Consider the following 25,130-nt stretch of genomic DNA (forward strand, 5'->3'; position numbering starts at 1 on the left):
GATCTCGGTAGCAAAATAGCAACATCGCTGTGCGTTCGCCGATTGAAAAGAGATAAGAAGACGCATTTGCTTCAACTTTTTGTTTTCTTCGTCCCTGAGTGACATGAAGATATGAAGAGGAGAGTGAAGTGAGGCGTAAGTCGTGGTGAGCCATAATAAGAACATGAGGTCCGATGATGAAGTCGAGATAGTGGCCGGTTCTCCTGTTGGTATTGTTCAGTCAGACGAACTGCCGGTGAGCGTCTGGATACGACGGTTGATGAGCTCTTGTAGAGCGTGGAGGGACTCAAGCTCGGTCTCTGCCTTGGGAAGGTCTTTGGGAGCGTTGGCTCGTAGCTGGTCAATCAACGTGCCGATCTTGTCAGGCTGCAGGTTCGTCGTGGCCTGGTTCCCCTGGGCAAAAGATGCCAGGTTCATGGCAGCTTCACGATCAGCTGCCGACCGAGAGGCCAGGACGTCTGCTGCGGCGTCGTTGTTGTCGAAGACCTCCGAAGTGGGAGGCTGGGAGGCGTAAAACGCAGTCGCCTGTTCGACGAGATGGTCCAGCTTCTTCTTGGCATACTCACTGTACTGAGCAGCCCCAGCGGCCCGAATCTCGGCTTCCAAGTTCTCGCTGTGGGAATAGGATGTTAGCAAAACACATAGACATTCATCAAACATGCCAGGGAGCATTGACTTACCGCTTGATACGCTCGATGAAATTGAGCTTGAGCCCCTTCTCCGAGACGCGGTACACGATTCCCTGCGACTCCTGCTCCTCGAGCTCCTCCGCCTCGCTGTCCTCCGGCAGGACGTCGACATCAACCACGCGTGGATGGCGGGGCCGGCGGATTCGATGGGCACGCCCATATCCGTTCTCTCCGGGTGCGATCTTGTACAGCTCGTGCTCTACGTGGTTGGGGCACATCCAGTTGTGGTGAGCCTTGTCACTGCCGGGCTTCTGCGGCGGCGGGATCGCCAGTGGTGGATCGACACAGTCCATGTGGAATGCACATGGACAGTAGTCGCACTGGACGATCGGGCGAACCCCGTTCGTGGTACGGCCACAAGCGACACAGACGATCAACTTGTTCTTCGAATCGAATAGCCGCAGACGGTACTGGTCGTCGAGGAACCCGTAACGACCGCCCCTTGCGCGGGCGGTGTTCTTGACACGCGGGTGTACCTCTTCGTACCTCCCATCTTCTCCCGTCTTGACGCCCTCGAAGTAGGTCCGGGTCTTGAGGGGGAGCTGGAAGTCCCTTTCGGGAGCCTTGTCCAATGCTTCCAGCAACGCCCCAAAAGGCCCGCTCATCGAGCATGAGGGGCAGAACCACTTTCCCTCCGGCAAGTTGGCCGGGTCGAGGGGGGGCGCCAAGCAGGAGAAGTGGTAGGAGTTGACGCATCCATCGCAGCAGAGGAGCTGCCCACTTCGGCCGCACTGCCGACAGAAGTCGTTGTTGTCCTGGGACTCACCGCGGCTGCAGAGTAGCGTTAGTATTCATCAGAGTAGATCAACAAAAAAAAAAGAGTAAAAGATAGTACTTACGTTCGAGGGTCCCTGACCCTCTCACCGTTGGGAGTCCCCGACTCCGGACCAGGAGACGACCGGCTCTCTGGTCCCAACGAGGACCGCAGGCGGCTCTCTCGAGCTACCAGATCCGAGAACGTCCGACGCAGACGACTCTTCTTTTCGGCGATGGCCTCCTCCGAAAACTCGGGGTCTTCTTGCCTAGCGCGTTTGCGCTGCTGAGAGGCCTCGCTGGCCGGGAGTGCGGTCGAACGCAGGAGAGGCTCCTTGCCCTTGCCCTTGGGCTTGGGGGGAGGTTTCTCTCCTGCGCCCATGGCCGGCGCAAAGGTGTCTGCGTCGAGCGACTTTGCCGACGACAGGGACGAGGTGGCCGTGGCCGAGCGGGTTCGGGTCCGAGGGGGCGTGCTGACCTTGCCGGCAGACTGCTCTTCTGCGCGGAGAGACTTGAAGGCCTCGCGCATCGCCCCCTGGAACGCCGATTTGTGCTCGTCGGCCGGTTGTTGACGGGCCACCCCGTCGAGAACGGAGAGGAAAAAGCCGTTCTTGTCGCTCTCGGTCCACAAGCGACGAAGACCACGGGCAACTGCCCGGTCCCCAGAAGCCTCAGCCAGGCGGAGAGCATTCTCAACCACCGACTTGATTTTCTCGACGTTGTACTGCGCCGAATGGGGAACCGGGAGTGCCCGTAGGTCGAAGGCGTCGGTCTCCGTCGTGTTCTCGGGGAGCTGGTTGGCGCTGGGCTTGGAATTGGCTGTACCCTTTGCCGGCTCTTCAGTTGACGCTGAAGCAGATTTCGGTCGTTCTCTGACGTGATTGCCATTCGCGACAGTGGCACCAGTGTTGGTCCGTTTCTTTACGATGATATAACGAGGAGTTGTTTTGGTGGTAGATGATGAAAGTCCAGCTTTCCGGAGATCGCTAGCATTAGGCATAGCCCCTAGAGGTCGCATATCTGACAGGACGGGGTTGGCAGAGCTTGAGACGGCTGACCAGGGAGTGTCAACGTAGCTAGGTGCTGCAGCACGCAGAGGAGGTTCAGTCCAGTCAGTGGTTGGTGTAGGTGTCCGGACGTCAGTCGACTGTCGTCCTGCTGCTCCTGGGAGCTCATGCTGTCCTTGATCCTCGCGAGGTTCATCTTGCGCCGACTCGACTCCAATCCGTGAAGTTCGACCAGTACGCCGTTGCTTCCTGGGTCTTGCAGAGTCTGTAAGAGAAGAAGAATTCACGGCCGCTTGCACGTTCAGAGGAGTAGCTGGTCGAGAAGTATTTGACCTGGCGCGGGAGGAGGAGCGGAGGTTCGGAGCCATTGTAGATGTAGACTCGACAAAAGACTGCGGCGCACACCGTTAGCTGACGGGAAATATTTTGAATCCAGGAAGCAAATCATACTCACCGGTGAACGATTCCCAGGCTGGCAAGAAGCTCACCAGACGTGACCGTTGGAACCGTAGCCAGCCCGCGCGTTCTCCGCGGGTTGAGAGAGAGGAAGGAGAGCGGGAAGCTTGAGAGATCGAGCGAGTTTTCGAGGGAACCGCCCCGACTGGCCCTGTCCAGCCTCGTCAAGGGGCTGCACCACCACAAGACAGAACAACACCCGGATCTCCAGGGAAGATTGAGAAAATAGAGAAAGTAGAGGTGGAGAAACAGTGTCTGAAAGACTCCAGAAGTGTAGGAAGAAAGAAGAAGTGCCTAAGACAGTATCTCGGCTCGAGGTTTAGATGCCCAGGGGTCGCACCACTACACAGTCCAAACAACACCCGGAGCTCTAGAGAGTTCTGAGAAAATAGAGAAGACAGAGGTGTAGAAACGTGTTTGGAAGGGTTCCGGACGTTTGTTCAGAAGTGAAGAAAAACGCAAGGCTGTCCGTGAGCTCGAGTTCTGGTGTCCAGGGGAAGAAAAGGAGTAGAGCAGACGCAGAGCAGGAGAGGTGAGGAGGTTGGAGAGGAGAAGAAGAAAAGACGCGTCGAGGGGCAGGAGAAGTGATGATAAACAAAGAGAGGGTCGTCTGTTGGGAGGACTCCCCAGTGCAATGTGTTGCTCAGGTTAATTTTTTTTTCTTGCCTTTTCCAAAGGGTTGCCTGGGGACGTGGTGAATAAACGTGGAGGTGAATGCGAGGCACCCTCCCCTTTCTACATGGAATATGGAAAACAAATGCGTGATAGAGACCAATTTTTTTTGGTTTTATTTTGCTAACTAGAAAGACAAGGGCCTTTAGAGAGAAACCCTTTACATGATCGTCATATCAACCGACATGACTGGATCCCGCGTACTGCTGGGATTCACTGTGGAACTACCAATGCCATATTCCCTCGGGCCGCGGCGTGCAAGTACAGCTCAGGGGAGTCATAGATAGAGTCTTTCCAATGCGAAGCATATATCAGACTGGACAAAAACCGTGTTTCCGCGTCGAGTTTACTCCTCATCGCCGGACTCCTCTCCCTCTCCCTGGGCAGTCTTAGCGGGCTTCTTCTTCTTCTTGTTCTTCTTGCCCTTGGCACCCGTTGACTTGGAGATCGGACGCTCGAGGATCTTCAGGATCTCCTCGTCCTCGATCTTCTTGTCCGACTTGATCTTGGACAGATCAGGCTCGGGAGGAGCAGCAAGCTTGGTGATGCCGTTCTTGGTGATAGCTATTCGACAGGTCAGCCCCACCTCTCATGGGAAAAGAAAAAGCACGTCTCTTTCAGATATCTGAAAGGCAAGAAAACTACTCACCAATGGTAGTCAGGAGTCTGGCCACAGGAGCGTTGTCCGAGTCACCGGCGGGCTCGTACTGTCGGACGACGCCGCCACGGACACACTCAACGACACCGACCTTACCGGCCTTCTCGTCATCGAGCTGACGCAGACTGAAGGGGAAGGTTCCAAACTTCTTGACGATTTCGGACAGGGTCTGTCTCGAGCTAGGACGCTTGAGGATGTATGTCGTGGTGGTACGGCGGTGCAGAGTAGCGCGGTGCGACAAGGTCTTGACCTTTCCAGATCCCAAGCTCATGCCAATCTCGACTCCCCAGACCTCTCCCACCTCGGGGACACCGTCGCCCTTAGTGCCAGAACCGGGGCTCAGGATGATCTTCTTCTTGCCCTCGATCTCGTTACGCTCGAACTGCCAGCTGGTGGTGTTCTCGACAACGTTGCAGTCGTACGCCTTGGCGACCTTCTCGATCAGGTTGGAAATCTGGGTCTGAGTAGGAGGCTTCTCAGCAGCAGCCTTCTGCTTCTCTTCCTCGGATCCGGTGGCCAGCAGACCGGGAGGGACCATGAGTCTCAGAAGCAACTCATTGGCGTAGTGTGTCGCAAGCAGGAGGTCGGCCTCGCGGCCGGTGACGGCGTCCTCAGCCCCGGCAACAACGATGCTGTCACAGACAATGGTTCCGAATCCATCAATCTGGGCGCCCAGTTGGATCTTAACGACTTCTCCGGCCTTGAGCGTCGTGTTGGCCTCCTCCGCGTCAGAGAGCAGAGGAGTGTACGGAGTCACGTAAGAGCTCGGGGACACCGTCGTGGGGTGGGCGAAACCTTTTTTTCGGAAAGAAATCCTGTCAATACAGAGGATCCCATTTACAACGAGCAAGGACCCTTCGCTACAACGTACCCTTGGAGACTTTCTTGCCCTTGTAGACCTTGGCAATCTCCTCCTCGAGAAGCTGGTCACCCTTCTGGCAAAGCTCCACGATCTTCGCGCCCTCAAGGCACCATCCTGCGGCAATCAGTCAATTGAGGCTCCTTTGATACTGGGCCAGAAGGCAATATACCTGAGACGGCTTCTAGGACCTTGTGCGAGATCTGCGCCGCAGTCTTGTACTTGGTCAAGGTATCGGGGTTGTTCAAGGTGTAGTCTGGAAGACAGGAGATAGATTGTCAGTTATATACGAAACGTAAACCCCGTTGGCATCGCGTGTAACCTCCGAACTGAGCGGAAAGACGCTCCGGGGCGCCTCGACAGCGTCACAGCAAATGATCGAAAAGAGACGGGCAAAATCGACAACCTCGCAGGCAGAGTGCGATTAGATAGCGCACAAGTCCTTCCGGATACACTTACCAACCTCGGGGGCCTGAGTCTCAGCCATTGTGTCTGATGGTCCTCGCGCTGGAGGAATTACTGCACAGATACTCTCGGGGTGGATGTGCGAGAACGTAGAGCTATTTCGATCTGCCTTTTCAGGGTCGTGTGCAACCGGTTTGGCGGGGTTTTCGACGGTTGACGGTGGGGTCTGGCAGGGCTTCGCGAGATTCGACTGACCGCCCGCTAAGTAAGGATTTATTATTATCATTCGTCGTCCCGCGCGCAACGTCATGGGCCTCGTCCGTGGTTCTTTTACTTTTACGAGTATCTAGAGAGCTTTCTGGGTCTGTTGCCAGTCTGTTAGCTTAGCTTAGACATGTTGCCTGTCCGCGTCCTCACTCACAACATCCGTTACGCGACTTCGTCTCCGTTCAAGGGCGAGAAGCCCTGGCCGCAGCGTAAACAGCTGCTCCTCAACGAGCTGCTCTATAATACACAGTATCATCACGAGTCGTTTATCTGCTTACAAGAGGTCCTCCATGGGCAATTGCTGGACGTTCTCTGCGGGCTCAACAAAGCGTCTGGCACCAACACTACCGCGGATCCAGAGTGGGCGTACATAGGAGTCGGAAGGGACGATGGCAAAGAGGCTGGAGAGTACTCCCCAATCATCTACCGTCCAGCGGTCTGGCAGCTATTGCATTGGGAAACCGTCTGGTTGTCCGAAACGCCGACGGTGCCATCAAAGGGATGGGATGCGGCCTCCATACGTATTGTGACTATCGGCGTCTTCAAACATCATGCCAGTCAGAAGACGATTCTGGCCTTGAATACTCACCTTGACGACCAGGGATCCAAATCACGAGCGGAATCCGCGCGTATTATCTTGAGCAAGATCCACGAGTACCGCACCGGCCCATACGTAGATGTACTCTCGGGGATCTTCCTCTCTGGGGACTTTAACAGCAAGGAAACCCAGGAAGCTTACACAGCGTTGACGGCGGACACGTCACCTCTCGTGGATAGCCAGAGACTTATAGACCCAGCAAAGCGGTATGGCAATGAGAATACCTTCACGGGGTTTGGCTATGAAGGCGTACCGCCAACGCGCATTGACTATATCCTGCTGGGACCGACGCATAAAACGGAGAATACCGGTCAGGCTTTATCTCTGCCATGGACGGCCACGGCGTATGCTGTTTTACCAAACAAATTCGACGACGGGGTCTATAATTCGGACCATCGAGCTGTTGTCGTCGATGCGGTGTTGAGCTAAGTGTCGTCGATGTTTTAAACATCCTGGCAGTTAAGATCCAGCAGGTCTGTCGCGAGTTCTGTTTGTCTTTTGCGCAAGCTGTTAATCTTATGACTAGTTACATCATTGGTGTCTTTGATAAGGTTGGAATAGCATGTAGTGATAATAATATCCCCTAGACCTGCCTAGTCAGTCAGTCAACGCTCGCATGTGCAGTGAAATGGTAGAATCGAATGAGCAGTGTCTAAATTGAAAACAAGGGAAATCCAAACCTTGCTGTCAATAGCGTAGCAGTGAGATGTGGTTCCGAAATATATAGTTATACTTTTTCCACGACAGAATGAATGTGCTTAAGCCGCTTTAACGTCGACGCCCTGTACGAGCTGTCTCTCTCTTCCTAGTATCTAAGCCTTGGTTATAATAGTAACACCAACTAACTATTATCCCAAACAAGGACGATAGATCATCTATCTAATAATTGATCTAATTGAATTATTTCGCTAACTAGTCTTACTGGTACTGCTACGCACCGCCTCCAACGACCTCTAACCCCCAAAGCGGCTAGCGCAGCGGAGAGGGACGGAGACGGTATCGATACGACACAGTACGATACCGGTAATTTCAGCAGATCGCAGAGAGCAACAAGAGCGCCGTCGATTGCCGTAGGATGGCCCTTTTTTCACGCTGGAGATGTCTGTAGAGACTGCACTGTCTGTCTGGATCTCGTCCGCACGAATGCATGATGAGGATGCTGTGGCCAGCACGGAAACGGCCAGTAGAGTAGGAGTAACGAACAGCAGGATCTACTCTAGTAACGGAGCGGGAGGCGGCTCGTCCTCCTTCGTCTTCGCGCTCCAGTTCCGCGACTCTCTTCTTCTCTCTTTCCAGAGCGCCGCAAGCCAACCAGGAAACGAGAAGCCACCCGCCAACTCCAGGGATTAATTACTACATATACTATAGTTACTTACTATAGTGATAGTTAATTATTTTCTCTCCTGTTTTCTGATCAAATCCCAGCGGCCAGATCGGCCCGTTCGGCGCTTCGGCAGATCCTGCGCGTGCCTCGCGGGAAAAGCGATCGAGCCCCAACCAGCCCAGGACAGGACAAGACAAGACCAGACCAGACCAGACCCCGACCCATCCACTCAGTCGTCCTGCCTGGAACCCTCTGAGTCTCCCGGACTGTTCGACCGCTGGCCATCGGCTGGCTTGCGTTGCTGGCTTTGGTATGTCTTCTTTGTGATCGCTGTCGCTGGCCTTCTGCCCCTGTTGTCCTTTCGTCTGTCGTTGCGCCCGCCCGGATGGCGATGGCTTTTGCTCAGGCGCAACATGCGCCCGTCGCGATGACCTCCCCTCGCCCCCCCCAAACAAGTTCCTGTGCATTGCTTTCCTGCCCCGATCATGTCATGATGCGAGCTTGTCGCGATGGGATCGCGTTCGATGGAGCTCCCAACCTGGCTGACCTTGATGCGCTGTCTCCCCAGGCCCTTCCAATGATGCTATCGTAGCATTCGCCTCGCCATATTTGTGCCCACCAACGTGTCTCCGTGTGAGCAGACACGCATAACTATCTCCTAGAAAGAAACAATGTCATCCGCGGACCTTCCCGCAGGGACTTCTTCGAATCCGGAATCCTCTTCGCAGGACCCCCAGCCGGATGGAGTCCAGAATGGCTCCAGCTCCGCCGTCGTAGACGCCAACGCAGAGAGCTCGAACCCGGCTGCGGACCAGGGTGCCAACGGGACCTCCCAGGACGCGATCGTGGAAGGGAAACAGAACGCGAAGGCGGTTCTGGCAGCGTCAGGGGTCTCTGTCGGAGAGTCTCAATCGGATGAGAACCAGCGGTCCGCATCTCCCCAGTCGAATGGCGCGAATGGCACGGCGTCGAGTAGGAAACGGTCGCGTTCCGGCTCTGCGGTGCAGTCCTCTTCGCCTACAGAAAGCTTACCAGTGCGCGTTCGTGAAACGCCAACAGACAAGATCCTCCTGGAGCAGTATGTCTACCGGGAGTTCCACCACTCCGCCCTGGAAGCGTGGCATAATCCCAGCCAAGAGATTCTCCAGCAGAAACGGGCAGAGCGCGATTATTATCTGGCGTTGCGGCGGGATAACCAGACCAACCCTGCGGCTCTCTATGGCGCTGGCTACGAAGGGTATGGCAATGCGCGGACGGATCTGAGGAATCAGCATCCGCAATTACTCTATCCGTCCAACCGCCGTCGTCCGGGGGGCAGAAAGTCTAGAGAGTTACGGATATCCCGTAAGGACATGAAGGTTCAGAACGAGCAGATCGAAGACCTCGTCCCTATTCGGTTGGATATCGACTGGGACAAGATCAAGATCCGAGATACATTTACTTGGAACCTGCATGATCGAGTGACGTCTCCCGATCTCTTCGCAGAGAAGTTCGTTGAGGACCTAGGTCTCCCTCTTGAAACATGCGTCCCGCTCGTACGCCAGATATCCCAGGCGATCCAGGAGCAGATTGTGGACTACTATCCGCAAGTGTACGTCGAGGATGATCCCCTAGATCCTCACCTACCGTATTATGCGTACAAAAACGACGAAATGCGCATTTTGATAAAGCTGAATATAACCATTGGACAGCATACGTTGGTTGATCAGTTCGAATGGGAGATGAACAATCCCTACAACTCTCCCGAGGAGTTTGCGCTGCAGATGACAAACGATCTCTCTCTGTCGGGAGAGTTCACCACCGCCATCGCTCATTCCATTCGCGAACAGGTGCAGCTATTCACCAAGTCCCTCTACATCCTTTCACATCCCTTCGATGGCCGTCCCATCGAGGACCCCGACCTCAAAACCGCATTCCTCCCGACACCCCTCTCCACGCCATTCCGGCCATTCCAGGCCGCCAAGGAATTCACTCCTTATCTGTACGAGCTCAATGAAGCCGAGCTGGAGCGTACAGAGGTCTCCATCTCCAGAGAGCAGCGACGGCAGAAACGGTCAGTTAACCGTCGTGGTGGACCGGCTCTGCCAGATCTCAAGGACCGCCAGCGCACCATTCGAACGATGGTTGTGTCGTCTGTTATACCAAACTCTGCTTCCTCAGTAGAGGAGAGCCACCTCTTCAAGCGGTCAGGTTCAGGTCGCAGTAGGCGCTCTGTGCCCGGCCAGCGCGATGGAGGCGACGAGACGGACGAGTCTGACAGTGAGGATTCCTCTGCGGGTTCTCCTGCCATTGGCACCCATCTCGCTCAAGGCACGGCTCGGACAAGAGGCATGAGAGGTGCTGCTTCGGCTGCACAGGCGGCCCTTCGGTCCAACCTTGGCCATTCTACGACGCCTGAACCGTCGTTGCACCACCACGAAACGAGAGTCTCTGCCCGAAGACGTGATTACCGAGAAGAGAGCATGGACGAGCCGGATAAGCTCATCGTCAAGCTCAAGATCAACAGAGAGCGGTTGCGCCAATTGCTTCGAGACATGAAGAACAGGAATAGACCCCAGTCAGCCTCTAGTGTCACTGGCCCTACGGCGGCTCCTCAGACGTCCCAGAACAGCACCCCAAGCGCTGCACCAGCAGGCTCAATGCCGCCACCGCAATCCCAGCTTCAGCAGCCCGGCGTAGCTAGACCAGCCAATCTCAGTCCAGGCGCACAACAACAGGGCCCGGCTCAGCAGATCGGTGCCATCGATGCTCCTCATCCTCCACAGCCAGGCGTTCCGGGGGTAAGTTGAAAACAGAAAGAGAAGACATATTGAAGCTCGGGCAACATCATCATCAGATTCCCAATCATGTCCATCCACTCCTACACCCGACGAAGATGAGAGAGGGCTTCGAAGTGTATATATTGGGGACTGTGCACTGACGTGTCGAATAGCCTCCGCCGCCCACCTGGCTCATGTCTGGTCTTGCTCAGCTCAACCGCAACTACCCGAACGACTCGTTTGAAGGCGTGATGCGCTACTCTGCCGTCGATACTGCCACCATGCTGCCTGTCGCGAATGCAAACGCTACGCATCCGGGCCAGAAGTTGAAATACCAGTACCTTCCACGTATCCGATGTCACGACTGTCCTGGAAAGCTGTACACACCTGGCCCCGGCACGACAGTCGATAATTTCGAAGTGCACCTGCGGAACCGACAGCACAAGGAGCGTGTTGAGGAGAGATTGGCGAGAATGGCAGGATCGAACGCTTCTGCATCGTAGCTGTACTCTACTAGGGCTGAGCTGGAGTATTAAGGAGGGGGAGGGGGATTACATGGATCTAGCAGGCGTGTTCTTACTTTTTTTTTTTTTGAACGTTTTCTTTTGTCGAAGGCATCTATCTGCCCGACATGGTACATAGGATATAGGAGCTGTGGGCTATCAGTCCGTCGTTGTTTTTTTTTAAAGCATCTCCCTATTTTCCCTCAGGGCTGTCCTCATGTATTAGCTGATCTACTCAATTCTTGGTGGCGCAAGTTAAGTTCCAATTGGGGAATCTGAGTCTTTTGCCTCCCATATCTGCATGGGAGATTGAAATCCATGAAGATGTTATATTGAGATGAGAACGAGAACGATTTGTTTTTGTTACACTTGAGTTGTAAGCCTTGTGGATAACTAGTTCAAGGTAGTTAATATAGAGACAGATGACTTATAATAATATAATACAGTAACTACCAATCCAAGCATCGTATCCCACCACGGGTAAGATAATTAACATGTCTATTTTTATTATCTCTATCCTTAGAATCTCTACAACGATCAGCCCAAGCAAGGAAAGAAAGAAGGAAAGAAATCTTTCTAATTTTATTCTCCAATTCTCATTCCCATTCAGACACATAATCCACATAATCCACATCATCATCATCATTCTTCTGTTCGTCCCCCCTACTACAACTAGTAATGAGACATTAACTCATATTCGACACATAAATCGATGATGATGATAATAAACCACCCAGAAAAAAAAAATCAATCAAACAAACAAACAAAAAAACAAAGAGGTATATACGGCATCAATAGACCATAGATAGTATAGATAGCATGGGCATGGCATCAGCCAGGATAAATAAATAATAGGGGGAAATGTGAAACGCAAAAACGCCAAATGTAACCCACGAAACCAGCATATACATGTATGTGTGTGTATATATATAGATATATATCGAGAGCTTTGGGGGCTTGCGCATTCATCAAGTCTATATGCTTATGCTGATGCCTTTCTTTCTTTTGGAGGAATAAATGATAATCATGAGCGTTACCGAAGGATTTTCCTTCGGAAGAGGGGCGCGGGGGGGGGGGGGGGGGGGGGGGCGAGGATTATGTATGATTAATGAGAGGAAGAAGGGGGGAAAAAAAGGTTGGGATCTTTTTTTCTTTAAAACTTCGGCGAGAACTTGCTCAAAGAGCGAATCTTCTTTCCGTAGAAGAAGAACAAGATCGGAATCGGGATCATCGCGACGGTGATAAAGCCCAACACGCTAGACGCCCAGTTCACGCCGAGATTGTGATACATCTGCACAGCGAAGAGGGGGAAGCCACCACCAACGCAACTCCGGACGAGCGTGTTGGCGGCAATGGCGGAGTTTGCGAACATGAGGTATACGTCGATGATGTAGTTGAGGCCCTGCATGAAGATGACGAGGATGCCGCATCCGATGGGCACGCCGGCGAGAACTTGTGGGAACCAGTGGACGTGAGGGCTGGATGTCCATCCGAACCAGAACAGACCGGCGGGGAGGATGACGGAGGCGATCATCATGGGGACGAGACGTTCTTCGGGGACGACGCGGCCGTGTTTCTCGAGTTTGCGCGCGAAACGGGTCTTGGTGATGATGGAGATTAAGGCGACGCCGATGAAGACTCCGATTAGGATGCCGAGGAATGGCAGTGCGGCTACACCGGGGTGTTTCCAGCCGCGGACTTCCTGGAAAGAGACGGGGTAGGCTTCGAAGAAGAGGTAGAGGATACCGTAGATCAGGGCGAGGTAGATGGTGATGCAGACTAGGATGGGTTCGAGGAACAGCATCTGGAACGGCCGCAGGATGTATTTCCAGAGGATATCTTTGAAGGTTGGACGGTGCTCGTCCAGGAAGGAGTGGTAGGCCCAGTTCTTTGTCTCATGGCGAAGACGAGCGGCGCGGCGCTGAAGCAGGATTGGTGCGTAGGTCTCTGGCACGATGATCAAGGCGATGAGGCCGAAGAAAGCAGATGCGATGAGGGTGATCCAGGCTGTCCATCGCCATCCTAGGTGGGAGCTCACGATGAAACCACCCCTGTTCCACTGTTTAGTTATCTGTTCCAAGAGGGAGGATGAAAGACAAGATAGAATAACGGTGAAAGATAACTTACACTATAGGACCGGCCGTAGGGCCTCCAAAAGTGGCTGCTGAGAAGAAGGCAACAGCAACACCTCGGTCAACTGGGTCCCAGAAATCCGCGAGAGCACCTCCAATGACTGCCAGCGGTGCACAGCCAAAGACTCCCACGAAGAATCGACACACCATGATCGTCTGGAGGTTCTGAGCGACGGCAACGGGAATCTGGAAGATGGCGAAGACAGCATATCCGAAGAACAGTGGTGGCATACGCCCGTACAGCTCAGACATAGGACCCCAGATCAGAGGACCGACGGCAAATCCCTGTTGAGAATTAATTAGTTCGTATTCTAGGTCTGAATCATGATATCAATCAAAGCCATTGTTGAACTGTATCACTTACAAACACCACCAGACTCGTTCCCAGCGTCGTGACTTCGGTGGACACACCGAATTCCTCCGCCGTCACCAGGGTTGCTTCACTGAACACACTACTGGCGAACGTGATCCAGACGGTCAACGACGACAGCGTCATGGTGTAGACCCATTTCTTCCACTTGGGCCAATTCTGCGGGTTCTCGGGGTCGTCTGGACCATCCCATTCCACCAGGTTTGGATCCTTCTTGGGGGCATTCTCATCCTCCAGGGGCGCTTCTCCTCCGCGCTCGATATCTTCCTCTTCCTTTTCGATATCGCCAACCTCGTCTCGGGCTACCCGCTCCTCCGGTTGCGGGCTCTCCATGGCGCGCAGCTCGTTCGTCTTCTCTTCTTGCAGGGTATCACCGGACGACGGATGGTGAGGGACTCTCTCATGATCGATGCTCAGTCGTGTTGGTGTGGTCGCGTTTGAATCGAATGTGGTCTGCTTGTCTGGGTCCATGCTGTCGCGCGTTTGACGCAATGCGCCGGGGAGCCTCGGCCGGTCAGGACGGATGACGGGGTGACTAGAGTATAATCGATACTCTCAAAAGTCTCTAAACAAGCTGTGGCTTCTTCCCAGTGACGCAATTTACACTGAACACGGGCTCGGATATAGACGTTCCTGGAAGCGTTACTGGGATCGCCGGGACAGTTCGACCTTGGAAGTTCCAGCAGCCTACGAGATGAGATCTTCTACACCTGATATATAGGATCTGAAAAAACGGACTTTAGCGCAGTGGATCCGATCCATTCTGTTATCTCCATGCGTACGACCAAAAAGTTTTCCACATCGAGGAGGCCCAGCTGAGAGCTCTGTTGCTCTAGGCCTCTAGGCCAATGGGCCCGTGGAGAAGCCGGCAACGGCGCCATGAGCCAGGCACATAAGACGGAGGATCATGACAAGAAGCGCCGAAGGGGGGGGATCATTGACCATCAGGATTTCTAAGCGTAACTATGCTTTATGCTCTCTTTTGGGAGCATATCTAGTAGTTGAACGCAGATGGCGCCATCACTGAACACTAGGATCGCCGCGGTTAGAACCTAAAGTCCGACATCCTCCGTCCTGTCATCATTGGCGACTGCACGACGGTTGCGTTCGCCAGACATCGTTCTTTAGGGCTTCACGGCGACGCTCGCAGACGGCCCGCTGCAAGTGGTACTTGGACCACTTGGTACGTACTCTTAAGTCGAGAGTCTACAGACGCCACCATATCCCCACTTGGTGCTGATTCCTCAATAGGCCAAAGTACGACTTACGTGCTCTACTCCGTAGTCTCTATGAGGATAACAAGACTGTCATTCCCTATGATTATATCAGGTAAGTAGTTTGCTTTTCAGCAACCATCAGGGACTCCGGAACCCAGAAGCAGCATCCTCGCTAACCATCACTTTCTACCATAGTTCTATCTAGTATTCTAGAATCTACAGAGTTTTTGCTGCAAGCGGTGACGGAAGCTTGGGCCAACTGGCAGCCCGAGGAATGGAAGAGACCAACACCAACAAGGATTGACGATAGTAATAACAATCCCAGATCTCCCGCTCGGAGTGCGCGAAGCCGAGTATTTCTCCGTCCGACTGGTCAGAATCCATGGCACTGGTCTCGGCCAAGAAATTGAGTCTTCGCGTCGGGGTCGGTGGTCGGCACTTGTGCTGCTCTCGGACTCCGAGGTACCGGAAGTAGATCATTATGGCATTATTATTATTATTATAGAGCGAAGACAGGATCTGATCTGATCTGATCTGATATTTGGGTATCTATTATTATTACCAGGATGACTGAGACTTTTCGTCCTTTCGTCGCTCGCGTGGCAAATGAGCAGGATCTCCCCGAGTCAGTTGAGTCATTGCATGCCCGGATGACATGTTTGATAGGTCATAGGATTGCCTGGTCATCTTCTCCTCTGAGACATGATCTGAATAATATGGTAGTTGAGTAATAATGATGAATAACGAATATATTAAATAATAACTAATAATAATATTATTACTATTTTATTATTTTATTTTCATCGTCTTTTTTTCCTGTTTCTGGCGTCATTAATATTCTTCTTCCATGCTTTTCCCTCGGTCGATCGGCGCCTCGAATGTTCCGAGACCCACTTTTTCGCTCTTGGGAACCTCCGGGGACCGCTAACCGTATCAGGTATGGCACCAACACGTGGTCATGGCCATATTCTAGAATCTAGAGTATCTTAGGTACCAGGTAGGTATGTAAGTGGTCTAGAGTAAGTTGCGAACGGTATCATACTCTATTATAGTAGTCAGTATCCTTGTGGATACTCGCGATTAGGCATGTGGAGTAGATACTAACTATCTATCTATCTCGTAGCGGATTACAGAATACTCACGTGCATACAGGATCTTGAAGAGAAGGAATATGGTAGTCAAGTTAATTATTATGCAGATCGGCTGAACTGATCCGGATATATATCGGGAGAATTTCCGCCTTCCTGCTTGAGCGATTCATTATAGCATACTCTACTTATTAATATTACTTTGCTGATTCTAGGGTTGTGTTACAGGCGATGAACGTAATCGCTTGCTGCGGTCCCATGTCTTTTGGTTTAGAGTAGGGCGACTTGAGCAATAATGAATCGTGGGGTTCCTTTTTTGGTGTAACTAGCCCCTAGATAAATCTATGGAGGTCAGGACATTATTGAGAAAGGTAGTTTTAGGTGCCTGGAGGAGCCTTGCTAATTCAGTGAAGTATATAAACAAAGGAGTTAGCCATGTCTGTATAAGAGTCAACAAAATAGAAAAGCCTAAAGTTATTTATTATTAACTAATTGACGAAGTATGCAGTTGCAAGAGACCTTTAATCACGCAGCGTAAAACAGAAGATGCATGTTACTTACAGACTTGAATGCGTACCATAAATATTCTGCTCTATCAAAAAGTTTCTGCCTGAGGCGCCCGCACAACACGCCCGACGCGTCGACGGGCGGCAGTTCAGTGGGCGGTAAGCGCCCGCGCTTGATTCGAATCGATTATTGCTCGTGCCTCCAACTCCCCATTTATCTTCATCTTCGGTCGCCGTCGTGACTTTCATCCCAATTCCAATCTCCCTTGGCGCGCAGCTTCTTCCACGGCCTCAATTCCTTCACGCATCGCCACCGCCTGCGCCCCAACATCGAGCATCTCATGCTGTGCTGATCTGGTCCACGTTCACTTCCCCGCCCTTCTCCCACGATGCCTGCGCGCACTCGGCAAGCTCCCTCCGCCGCGACGGAGACCGTGGAGCCGGAGGAGGAGCAAGGCGGTTTTCAGAAATTAAGATTCAATGAACCGCTTTCATGGCGCGTCGGAAAACCCGCCATTCCTGTTGCAGATCTGCTCCAGCGTCTGCAGAAGCTAGGCCAGGAGCTCCGCAAGCTTGAGCAGGAGGAGACGGACAAAGACTCTTTGCGGAAGGTTTCGCAGGAACTTGCTAGCGCCCAGTTATTGGCGCATAGAGATAAAGGTGTCAGGGCGTGGACGGCGTGCTGTATTGTGGATGTTTTGCGCCTCTGCGCTCCCGACGCGCCTTTTACGGGAAATCAACTAAAGGTTCGAACATGGCGTTGACGTAGACGCGTTGGAGAGGAATTCTTTGCTGACCGACTGAGGACAGGATATATTTACTTGCATCATCACAACTATTATACCCGCACTGGCCGATCCGTCCAATGCATACAATTCGCAACATATCTACGTGCTCAACTCGCTCGCGGAAGTCAAGAGTATTGTACTCTTGACGGATATCGACTCTGCAGATGCTCTGATGCTACCGCTTTTCACATCGTGTTTTGACATCGTCTCGGGATCATCGAAGGCTTCAACCGGTGAAGAGGTGGCCAAAAATGTGGAATACGATATGACCCGCCTGTTAGTGACGGTAATCGACGAGGCACCAACTCTGGCGCCAGAGGTGGTCGACATTATCGTTGCGCAATTTCTACGAGTCGATCCGCGTGTCATCGAACCCCCTACAAAGAAGGGAAAGAAAGCAGAGGCCATTGATAGCAACCAAGACACTCTCCTGCTGAAGGACTACCCTCCTGCATATAATATGGCGAAGGCGATCTGTCAGGCGTGTCCAGAGAAGATGACCAGTCATATCAGCCAGTATTTTAACAACGTCATCATCGATGCCTCAGCCGCTTCGAAGATGGACGGCCCTTCGAGACACAACCGAAAGGTGAACCTGGATGATTCTGACGATGAGAGGGAGGATGTCAAGGAACTGAGCAAGGCACATCGCTTGATCCGCGAACTATGGCGAGCCTGTCCAGATGTGCTGCAGAATGTCATCCCCCAATTGGAGGCGGAGTTATCGGCGGAGTCAGTCTCTCTGCGTTTGTTGGCAACACAAACAATCGGTGATCTCGTAGCAGGAATCGGCGTTGCCGGTCCACCACCACCTCCGCCGATGAACCCTGCGGCATATCCCCCGGTCACATTAATAGGCTATTCTGAGTCCGTACCTCAGCCGAATGTCCTGCTCAGTCCCCTGGCGCCGAAGCCGTTCTCCCAGGCTCATTCCACAGCATACGAGAGTTTCTTGAGTCGTCGCCAGGACAAGTCTGCTTCTATTCGGGCTGCCTGGGCTACAGCAGTAGGGCGCATCGTTCTAACTGCTGCTGGTGGTTCCGGCCTAAGTGAAAGCGAGGAACAAAGCCTGGTGACTGGCCTTACAAACACGCTTCGTGATGCCGACGAAAAAGTTCGTTTAGCAGCTGTGGATGTCCTGGGCTTATTTGGCTTTTCCGATATTATAAAGAAACTGGCCGTGACTGGTGGCCTCTCTACTCCGGACTCTACGCTCTCTGTGCTCGCGGAACGTGTCAAGGACCGGAAACCGCAGGTACGGGAGCTGGCCATGAAGATCCTGGCCCGGATATGGGCGGTTGCGGCTGGAGAAATACAGAAAAACAATGAGTTGGTGGTTCCTCTTCTCAAGGATGCGCCTTCCAAGATATTCGATGCCTACTATACGAATGACCCGGATATTCATGCGCTGATTGACCGCGTTCTGTTTGAAGTTCTCCTTCCCTTGGGCTACCCGCCCATCAAGTCAAAGCCTTCCAAGGGAGGACTTTCAACTCCCTCGAAGAGGCTGAGGGGCTCTCAGAATATCGATCCCGAGGCTGAAGAAGACGCAGACAAGATCCGTGTATTGCGTATTCTGACCCTCCTGCGATGCTTGGATGACAAAGCAAAGAAAGTATTCTTTGCCTTCCAAGCAAGACAACTAACCATGAGGAGTGCGATGACAATATACTTACAGGCGTGTGAAGAGTACAACGTAAGAATCTTGCAACTCCCCTAATGCCGAACTTACTGACTAGAGGGTTAGGGTGGTGTCATCGATAAGGATGAGGAGCGCGTCAAGGCGCAGCTTACGAGAGTAGTTGATGGTGTAGCGAAGACTCTCCCTGACTCTAACCGAGTATCTGCAGATCTATGGAAATTCGCCAAGATGCACGACAGACGGAGCTACCAGCTCATGCGGTTTGCGATGGCTGCTGTTAGCGACTACCGGACTGTGACGAAAGCTTTGAAGGAGCTCGCCAAGAGGATACAGAGCGGTAACAGCCCCTCCGTATTGGATACTATCACGCCGCTCTTGTATAGGTGTAGCTCTCTTGTCTTCAATCGGAGTCATATTCCCGCGATAATCCAGCTCTCGCGGTCCGAGGACAAGGAGCTGGCGAACACTGCACACGAGATGTTGAAGCAGATTTCCTCTCGCAATCCAGAAGTTCTCGAAGCTCAGGTCCAAGAGATGTGCAGGGACCTGGAAGCACAGGCGCCAACGTCTAACTCAGCCGATGATGCTGGCACTGAGGAGATTCTCAAGGCCTGCTCTGGATTTGCTAAGAAGCTCCCGTCGAAACTCCCCAAGGAGCGCAAATTCTTACAGGCCTTGGTGAACTACGCCTTGTACAGCTCGTCGCCCCATTCCGCTAAACATGCCGTATCTATTATCATGGCGGCTGCAGACAAGAAGGAAATGTATGCAAAGGATCTGGTGCAGAAATGTCTCAAAAACTGGGGATATGGAGGTGATCATTTCCTCACACGACTTGCCGCTATTTCCCAATTGAACTTGCTCGCCCCGAGGGAAGCAGATGAGGAAAGCGACCTCATTGTCTCTATCGCCGTCAACCAGATTCTACTGACAAACCGTTCCCCGCAACCCGATTCCGGATATAAGTGGTCTGATGACGAAGACGAAGAAACTATCGCGAAGCAATGGGCTCTCAAGACGATCGTCAATCGACTTCGTGCGAAAGAGGGCTCGGATAATGATGACGATTTCCGCGCTCATGCGGAGCCCGTTTATAGCACTTTGAACAAGCTGGTCACTGGCGAAGGGGAGCTCTCAAAGAAGAAAGACACGCCCGCGAGCCAAAAGCCCCGGCTACGTCTTCTAGCAGCTAAGCTACTTATCAAGCTCTGCGCGTCCCGGGGTCTCTGTGACCAGCTCCTGACTCCCAAGGACTTCAACTCTCTAGCCTTGGTTACCCAGGACCCTCTGCTAGCCGTGAGAGCTGAATTTATCAGCTATCTGAAAAAGAAGCTGGTGCAGAAGACTCATCTCAGCGCTCGCTGGTATACCATACCTTGTCTCCTCGCGTTCGAGCCGTATGCCGATTTGAAAGATAGCACTCTAACATGGCTACGATCTCGCGCGAATTTCTTCTCAAGGCAAAGCGTGGTGAATGGGAAGAGATCCGAAGAGCAGACTGTGATGGAGTCCATCTTCTCGCGCCTTCTGTCTCTTCTCGCATATCACCCTGATTATCCTCCTCCAGATACCGACGAGTCTACCCGAGTCGCGGATCTGGCGGACTTCTCACGCTATATCCTCTTCTATCTCTCCGCCATCGCGAACGAAAACAATTTGTCCCTGATATTCCACATCGCGCAGCGTGTCAAGCAGACTAAAGATGGTATTGCGAAGACCGAAGAGATGACCACGCGTCTTCATACATTGTCGGATCTCGCACAAGCAACCATTCGTCGGTTCGCTGATATATACTCTTATCAGCATAAATTTGCTGGAGCGACCGGCGGCAGCACGAATCTCCTTCAGACGTATCCAGGCAAGATGAGACTGCCAAGCGCACTCTTTGCTTCCATGTTAAGCCACCAGGAGGCGCAGGATGCGGCAGAAAAGAACTACCTCCCCGAGGATATCGAAGACGTCCTAGACCGCATTGTCCGTTCATGGATGAAGCCAAGAAACACGTCCACAGCGCAGCAGAATCAGGCGAAGAAGAGAAAGAGCGATTTCAATGGAAACGCCGAAACCAGCGCCACAAAGAAAGCCAAGAAAACCAAGGGAAGATCTCTTCCCATCCGAAGGTCTTCTGCAGCAGGTAACCCGAAGCTGCCCAGGAAGAAGGCCGACGAAGATAGCTGGGTGTCTGATGATGCCGCAGAAGTCACCTCCAGCGCTCGACGGCGGAGCAGCAGAGGCGCTGGCAGAAAGAATGTCAGTTATGTCGATCGAGACAGCGATGAAGATGACCTTGAGATGGACAAAGAAGGTGACGAGGAGCAGGACGGAGAAGAGGAAGAAGAAGAACAAAATTCCGAAGAAAGCGCCGCTGAGGAAGAAGATGAGCCAAAAGAACAGGAAAAAGAAGACGAGGAGCAACAGTCTGACGATGAAAAGAATGGCGATGACGAAGATGAGGAGATGGAAAATGCTGAAGAACCTCCAGCCCCTCCAGCAAAGAAGAATACTCGATCAAAGAGAACGTCTACTACTCCTGCCAAAGCAAAAGTATCGAAGGCGTCTGAAAACGAAAAGGACGGTAATGGCGAAGAGCAGGAAGACGATGCCGAGATGGAGGATGCCGAAACTTCACCTCCAGCAGTGAAAAGCACCCGATCAAAGAGAAAGTCAACCACCCCCGCCAAAACAAAAGCTACAAATGTAACCGTCTCTGTCTCTGTCCCCAAACGCAAGTCCGAGGTGACAGATACTTCGAGCAAGAAGACCCGAGAACTACCCACGAGGCGATCAACCAGACGGGGTTAGAAGAAAGAAAGAAAGAACCAGTGGAAAAAAATGAAAATGGCATAAATATATCTATTCCTTCTCACTCGTCCTCTTTCTTCAAAAAACCGACATAACCACAAATTGATTGATTCTCGCGCTTTTTCTTTCTTCTTCTTCTTCTTCTATATTCCATCATCATCATCATCACCGTCCTGCATTTCACGAGAGAATTTGCAAAATACCCATTTCCAGTTTCAATGTGAATACCTTTTTCCTTCATCACCAACAGTCTAACTTGCGTAGTTAGTTCTCTTCTCTTCTCTTCTTATCTTGTCTTGTCTTGCCCTGCTTTGCTTTGACTTTGACTTTGACTTTAACCCACCGATCTGAAATATGCATGACGTTTAGGATACAAATGCCCTGTTTCCTTTTTTTTTTTCCCATTCTTTTTTTTCTCTTTTCGTGCCCTGTTCATTCATCATGTCATTTATGTATGTACGTACCGAAGTTACCCTAGTTTGTCGTTGTGGAAATTTGACATGGTCTCAATCCCGCTACAGGTAACCAACCCGTTTTCTCTTGTTCTCGTTATAAGTTTGTTTTCCTCGAGCCCCGCGGGTTCATGTGCTATGGAATGTATGTGTAGGGTAGGTACATAAGCAAAACAATGAGATGTGTTAACAGTGCTCTTTACGTATCGCAATGGTCAATCTACTAGTTGGAACTGGGAGAACGTAGGTGAGAAAATTAAAAGGCTTTGATCCGCTAATACGAATCTAAAAAAGCCCTATGTCGATTATTATTGTCGACATGCCCAGAGATAGCTAGCTCTATTAATTTATATATAAGACAATAGAAGATCAGAATACCACGCTGTGCTGGTACAGGCAATAAAAAGCCCACGAGGGTATCGGATATATCCACCATCCAAATCCGTCACATAAACTCCAGCCAAGGGATGCCTAACCGGATGTTCCCGTGTCCCTGCCCCAAAAAAATGAAGCCCAAACCGGTGGGCAAGATGGAAGATTTAGAATATGCGCCAAACTCGACAGAACGCCATCACATATGCAGGGACTAAAGTAGATCATGAAGAAGGTTCATTGTCGCTACTCGCTTTTTCCTTCTCTTTCCCTTGTTTCAAGGCCTCAATGGCCTTCTTGACTTCGTGATTGGCGATGGTTTCCCATTTGACCTTGGCATCGTGGTCAAGCGATTCGACATCGCCAACACGGTCGTAGAGCATTCGAGAAATGGTTCGGTTGATGTCGGTGTATTCATCTTTGGATACCACCTTTCTGCGGTAGAAGGGTTTTAGAGCCCCGCCAACAAGCTTTTGGATGTCGGACTTGACCTCTAAAGAGAGGCCGCCGCGTGTAGGGGAATTCTCGTTTGACCTTGCGGTTCCTGGACGAGACGACCTGCCTACGGTACTCGAGCCAAGTCTGCGTGCGCTTGGGCGACTCCGCTCGATCTCCACAGCATCATTGGTGTTTCCCTGAGTAGGAGAGACTGATGGAGAGAAATCAGCGTAGGATGGAGAGGTTACCTCGACAGGTGAGGAAAGCTGGATAGGAGAGATAGGCCGTGCTCTGAGGTTGGGAGGAGGTGTCGATGAGGTGAGGTGGGGAGAAGAGCGATTCGAAGGTACAGGTGATAATGACGGTGATGATAGAGCGGGTGTATTAAGGTCCATAGGGGCGGTTGATGAGTGAACAGAAGGGCCATAGGAACTGCTGCGCTCAGGCCTTGAGGAATCTTCTACTTCTTTCAGAAGCGATTGCAGGAAGCTGGGTCCCGCGGTGGTCTCCGCGTTCAATCGGGCAGAGGCCTGTTCCCTTGCCGTCCTGGACGACTCGCCATTTTGCATGGCAAGAGCCGCTAGGTCTTCGGGTCTCCGCGTCCGCGGTCGTTTCAGTTTACGCTGCGGTTCAGTGGGTTCTGGTGAAGGCGATAAGGTAGGTTCTTTCCGTTTCCGTGACGCACTTGGGTCGTTTTCCAGTTCGCGCGCTCTCTCAAAGGCGTTCCACGCTCTCATCTCTTCCAGAGACTCAGGCTCAGGGGTTGGGGCCCTCGGGACTCTTGGCCGGGATGGTCTAGGTGCATCGATATCGAGAAGAGTTGCAGTGTCTCTAAAGCTCCGGGCGCCCCCCTGCCTTTCAGCCACTTGGAATCGACGTTGCCATGCTCGAAACTCTCGTTGGTTTGCTGCCTCCCGCCGCTGCTGCTGGATAACGCGATCCGCGGCCCGCTCATCGTCAAAAGGAAAGTCGAGGTCCAGGTTGAGACGGTCCCAGACAGACTGCCACACTCGAGCCCAGTGAAGGGAGTTGACCTGGTTCCGGCTCCTCACTCTCCTCTGTTGAGCTCGCGTGCGACGCTCCGGGCGGTTTCGTGCCCGCAGTGACCTAATGGGAGAATCGGCGACTGAGTTAACAGCTCGTTGCATTTCACACTGCTCGCAATACCATGACCCTGAAGGCACGTCATCGAGTCCAGTGCAGTAGGTGTGGATCGGAACATCGCAGCCATCGCAGAGAAGGAGTACCTCCTCATTGTCTGCATATCCGCAGATAGGACATGGTTGAGTGTCATCCTCATCGTCGATCTCTTCTATGATCATCGATGGATCGATTTCAGCGACCTGAACTTTGTCTTGTACGACGTAGGACGATAATACGGGGCCTGGGAAGGAGAGAAATATTAGCATCGGACTCAATCCCACAGAAGGATTTCCTTGTGAATCACTAAGGAGAGGATGGACTACTCACCCCCGATCATATCAGTTAGCTCTACCACATTGAAGCTCTGGCGGCAAATGGGGCAGCTGTTCGCCCTTTCTACCCAGGGCTTGAGGCAGTTGTTGTGCAGGTTATGACCGCAGGGGATCAAATGAGCAATCCATCCCGAGTCTTCATCTTCGTTATCGATGGCCACCGGGGCTTTGCTATTGTTACGTGCAGTTCCTGGAGCTCCATCCTCGCCATCCTCAAGTCTTGGCGTCGACTCGGCGGCAACGGCAACAGGGTCGCTGGCGCTTTCGCCAAGGTCTCCTAAGCAAACAATACAGGTGTCCGACATCAGCCGCGGGATACGTGACCAAATTGTCTGCAAGAAGGCTAGTAGAAGGCATGAAGAGCAAGTTGGAGAAACAAGAGGCACTGATGGGAGTGAGTAGTAGGGAACAATGTGGGGAGAGAGCGCCTTTTGAAGGTGGACCAGCCCGGTCTAACGCGAAACAGATTGGCCGCCAACGTGACCGCCGCCAGCCAGTCACAGCGCGCGGCGGACGCTTGCACGAGAATGCAGGTAAAATAATCATAATAATACCATCAGACTAATAATACACCATCAGACTAATAATATTAATATTAAAACCAGTCACAATCTCATGCCTTGCGCACTAAGCACCGCTTAGTGCTACTCGGCCGCCTGCAAGGTGCTGGCTTCTGGCTCTGCGGCAGACTCACCCGGAGCGAGAGGGGAACTGAAAACCCCCTACCTAGCTCCTCCGGCAACCTCCCCAGCTATACCAAGTCCAGGAGATGGGATGGATAGATCGACAGAGGAACACGGTCTACCTTCGAGACCTTCATTACCGTGAGAGTTCTTGGTGGTCTTGCAGTGCCGCCCGCACAAGCTGTAATACGCGATCGTATGTCTTGTCCAGCGGG

At 52.3% G+C, this 25,130-nt stretch overlaps 7 protein-coding genes across 7 annotated transcripts; 3 read left to right on the forward strand and 4 right to left on the reverse strand.

The window, feature by feature from the left end:
• Positions 1-21: 21 nt before the first annotated feature.
• Positions 22-3,000, reverse strand: C8Q69DRAFT_299374 (putative PHD finger domain protein). Its single transcript, XM_028627127.1, has 4 exons — positions 2,904-3,000; positions 1,529-2,841; positions 681-1,460; positions 22-613 (listed from the first exon to the last, which is right to left on the reverse strand). The coding sequence occupies exons 2-4, from the start codon at positions 2,815-2,817 to the stop codon at positions 217-219; spliced, it is 2,466 nt and encodes an 821-aa protein (XP_028484278.1). The 5' UTR covers positions 2,818-2,841; positions 2,904-3,000; the 3' UTR covers positions 22-216.
• Positions 3,001-3,663: 663 nt separating this feature from the next.
• C8Q69DRAFT_470851 (curved DNA-binding protein) lies at positions 3,664-5,943 on the reverse strand. Its single transcript, XM_028630867.1, has 6 exons — positions 5,921-5,943; positions 5,554-5,863; positions 5,267-5,350; positions 5,107-5,211; positions 4,227-5,030; positions 3,664-4,141 (listed from the first exon to the last, which is right to left on the reverse strand). Exons 2-6 carry the CDS (start codon positions 5,807-5,809, stop codon positions 3,924-3,926), a joined length of 1,467 nt encoding a protein of 488 aa, XP_028484279.1. The 5' UTR covers positions 5,810-5,863; positions 5,921-5,943; the 3' UTR covers positions 3,664-3,923.
• C8Q69DRAFT_299385 (endonuclease/exonuclease/phosphatase family protein) lies at positions 5,769-7,275 on the forward strand. Its single transcript, XM_028627128.1, has one exon. The coding sequence runs from the start codon at positions 5,894-5,896 to the stop codon at positions 6,791-6,793; it is 900 nt and encodes a 299-aa protein (XP_028484280.1). The 5' UTR covers positions 5,769-5,893; the 3' UTR covers positions 6,794-7,275.
• Positions 7,276-7,879: 604 nt separating this feature from the next.
• On the forward strand, positions 7,880-11,396 carry C8Q69DRAFT_470866 (putative SWI-SNF complex subunit). Its single transcript, XM_028630868.1, has 2 exons — positions 7,880-10,468; positions 10,621-11,396. The coding sequence occupies exons 1-2, from the start codon at positions 8,360-8,362 to the stop codon at positions 10,948-10,950; spliced, it is 2,439 nt and encodes an 812-aa protein (XP_028484281.1). The 5' UTR covers positions 7,880-8,359; the 3' UTR covers positions 10,951-11,396.
• Positions 11,397-12,009: 613 nt separating this feature from the next.
• On the reverse strand, positions 12,010-14,039 carry C8Q69DRAFT_299449 (synaptic vesicle transporter). The gene is made up of 3 exons (XM_028627129.1): positions 13,447-14,039; positions 13,078-13,367; positions 12,010-13,001 (listed from the first exon to the last, which is right to left on the reverse strand). Exons 1-3 carry the CDS (start codon positions 13,921-13,923, stop codon positions 12,104-12,106), a joined length of 1,665 nt encoding a protein of 554 aa, XP_028484282.1. The 5' UTR covers positions 13,924-14,039; the 3' UTR covers positions 12,010-12,103.
• Positions 14,040-16,488: 2,449 nt separating this feature from the next.
• Positions 16,489-21,949, forward strand: C8Q69DRAFT_470874 (putative sister chromatid cohesion and DNA repair protein). Its single transcript, XM_028630869.1, has 3 exons — positions 16,489-17,009; positions 17,074-18,747; positions 18,799-21,949. The coding sequence occupies exons 1-3, from the start codon at positions 16,653-16,655 to the stop codon at positions 21,493-21,495; spliced, it is 4,728 nt and encodes a 1,575-aa protein (XP_028484283.1). The 5' UTR covers positions 16,489-16,652; the 3' UTR covers positions 21,496-21,949.
• Positions 21,950-22,543: 594 nt separating this feature from the next.
• On the reverse strand, positions 22,544-24,946 carry C8Q69DRAFT_522037 (hypothetical protein; the record flags this gene model as incomplete). The annotated part of the gene is made up of 2 exons (XM_028633533.1): positions 24,228-24,946; positions 22,544-24,141 (listed from the first exon to the last, which is right to left on the reverse strand). Exons 1-2 carry the CDS (start codon positions 24,535-24,537, stop codon positions 22,544-22,546), a joined length of 1,908 nt encoding a protein of 635 aa, XP_028484284.1. The 5' UTR covers positions 24,538-24,946.
• Between the last annotated feature and the right edge of the window lie 184 nt (positions 24,947-25,130).

The sequence above is a fragment of the Paecilomyces variotii genome (genome assembly GCF_004022145.1).
Source record: "Paecilomyces variotii strain CBS 101075 chromosome Unknown C8Q69scaffold_7, whole genome shotgun sequence".
Lineage (NCBI taxonomy): Eukaryota > Fungi > Ascomycota > Eurotiomycetes > Eurotiales > Thermoascaceae > Paecilomyces > Paecilomyces variotii.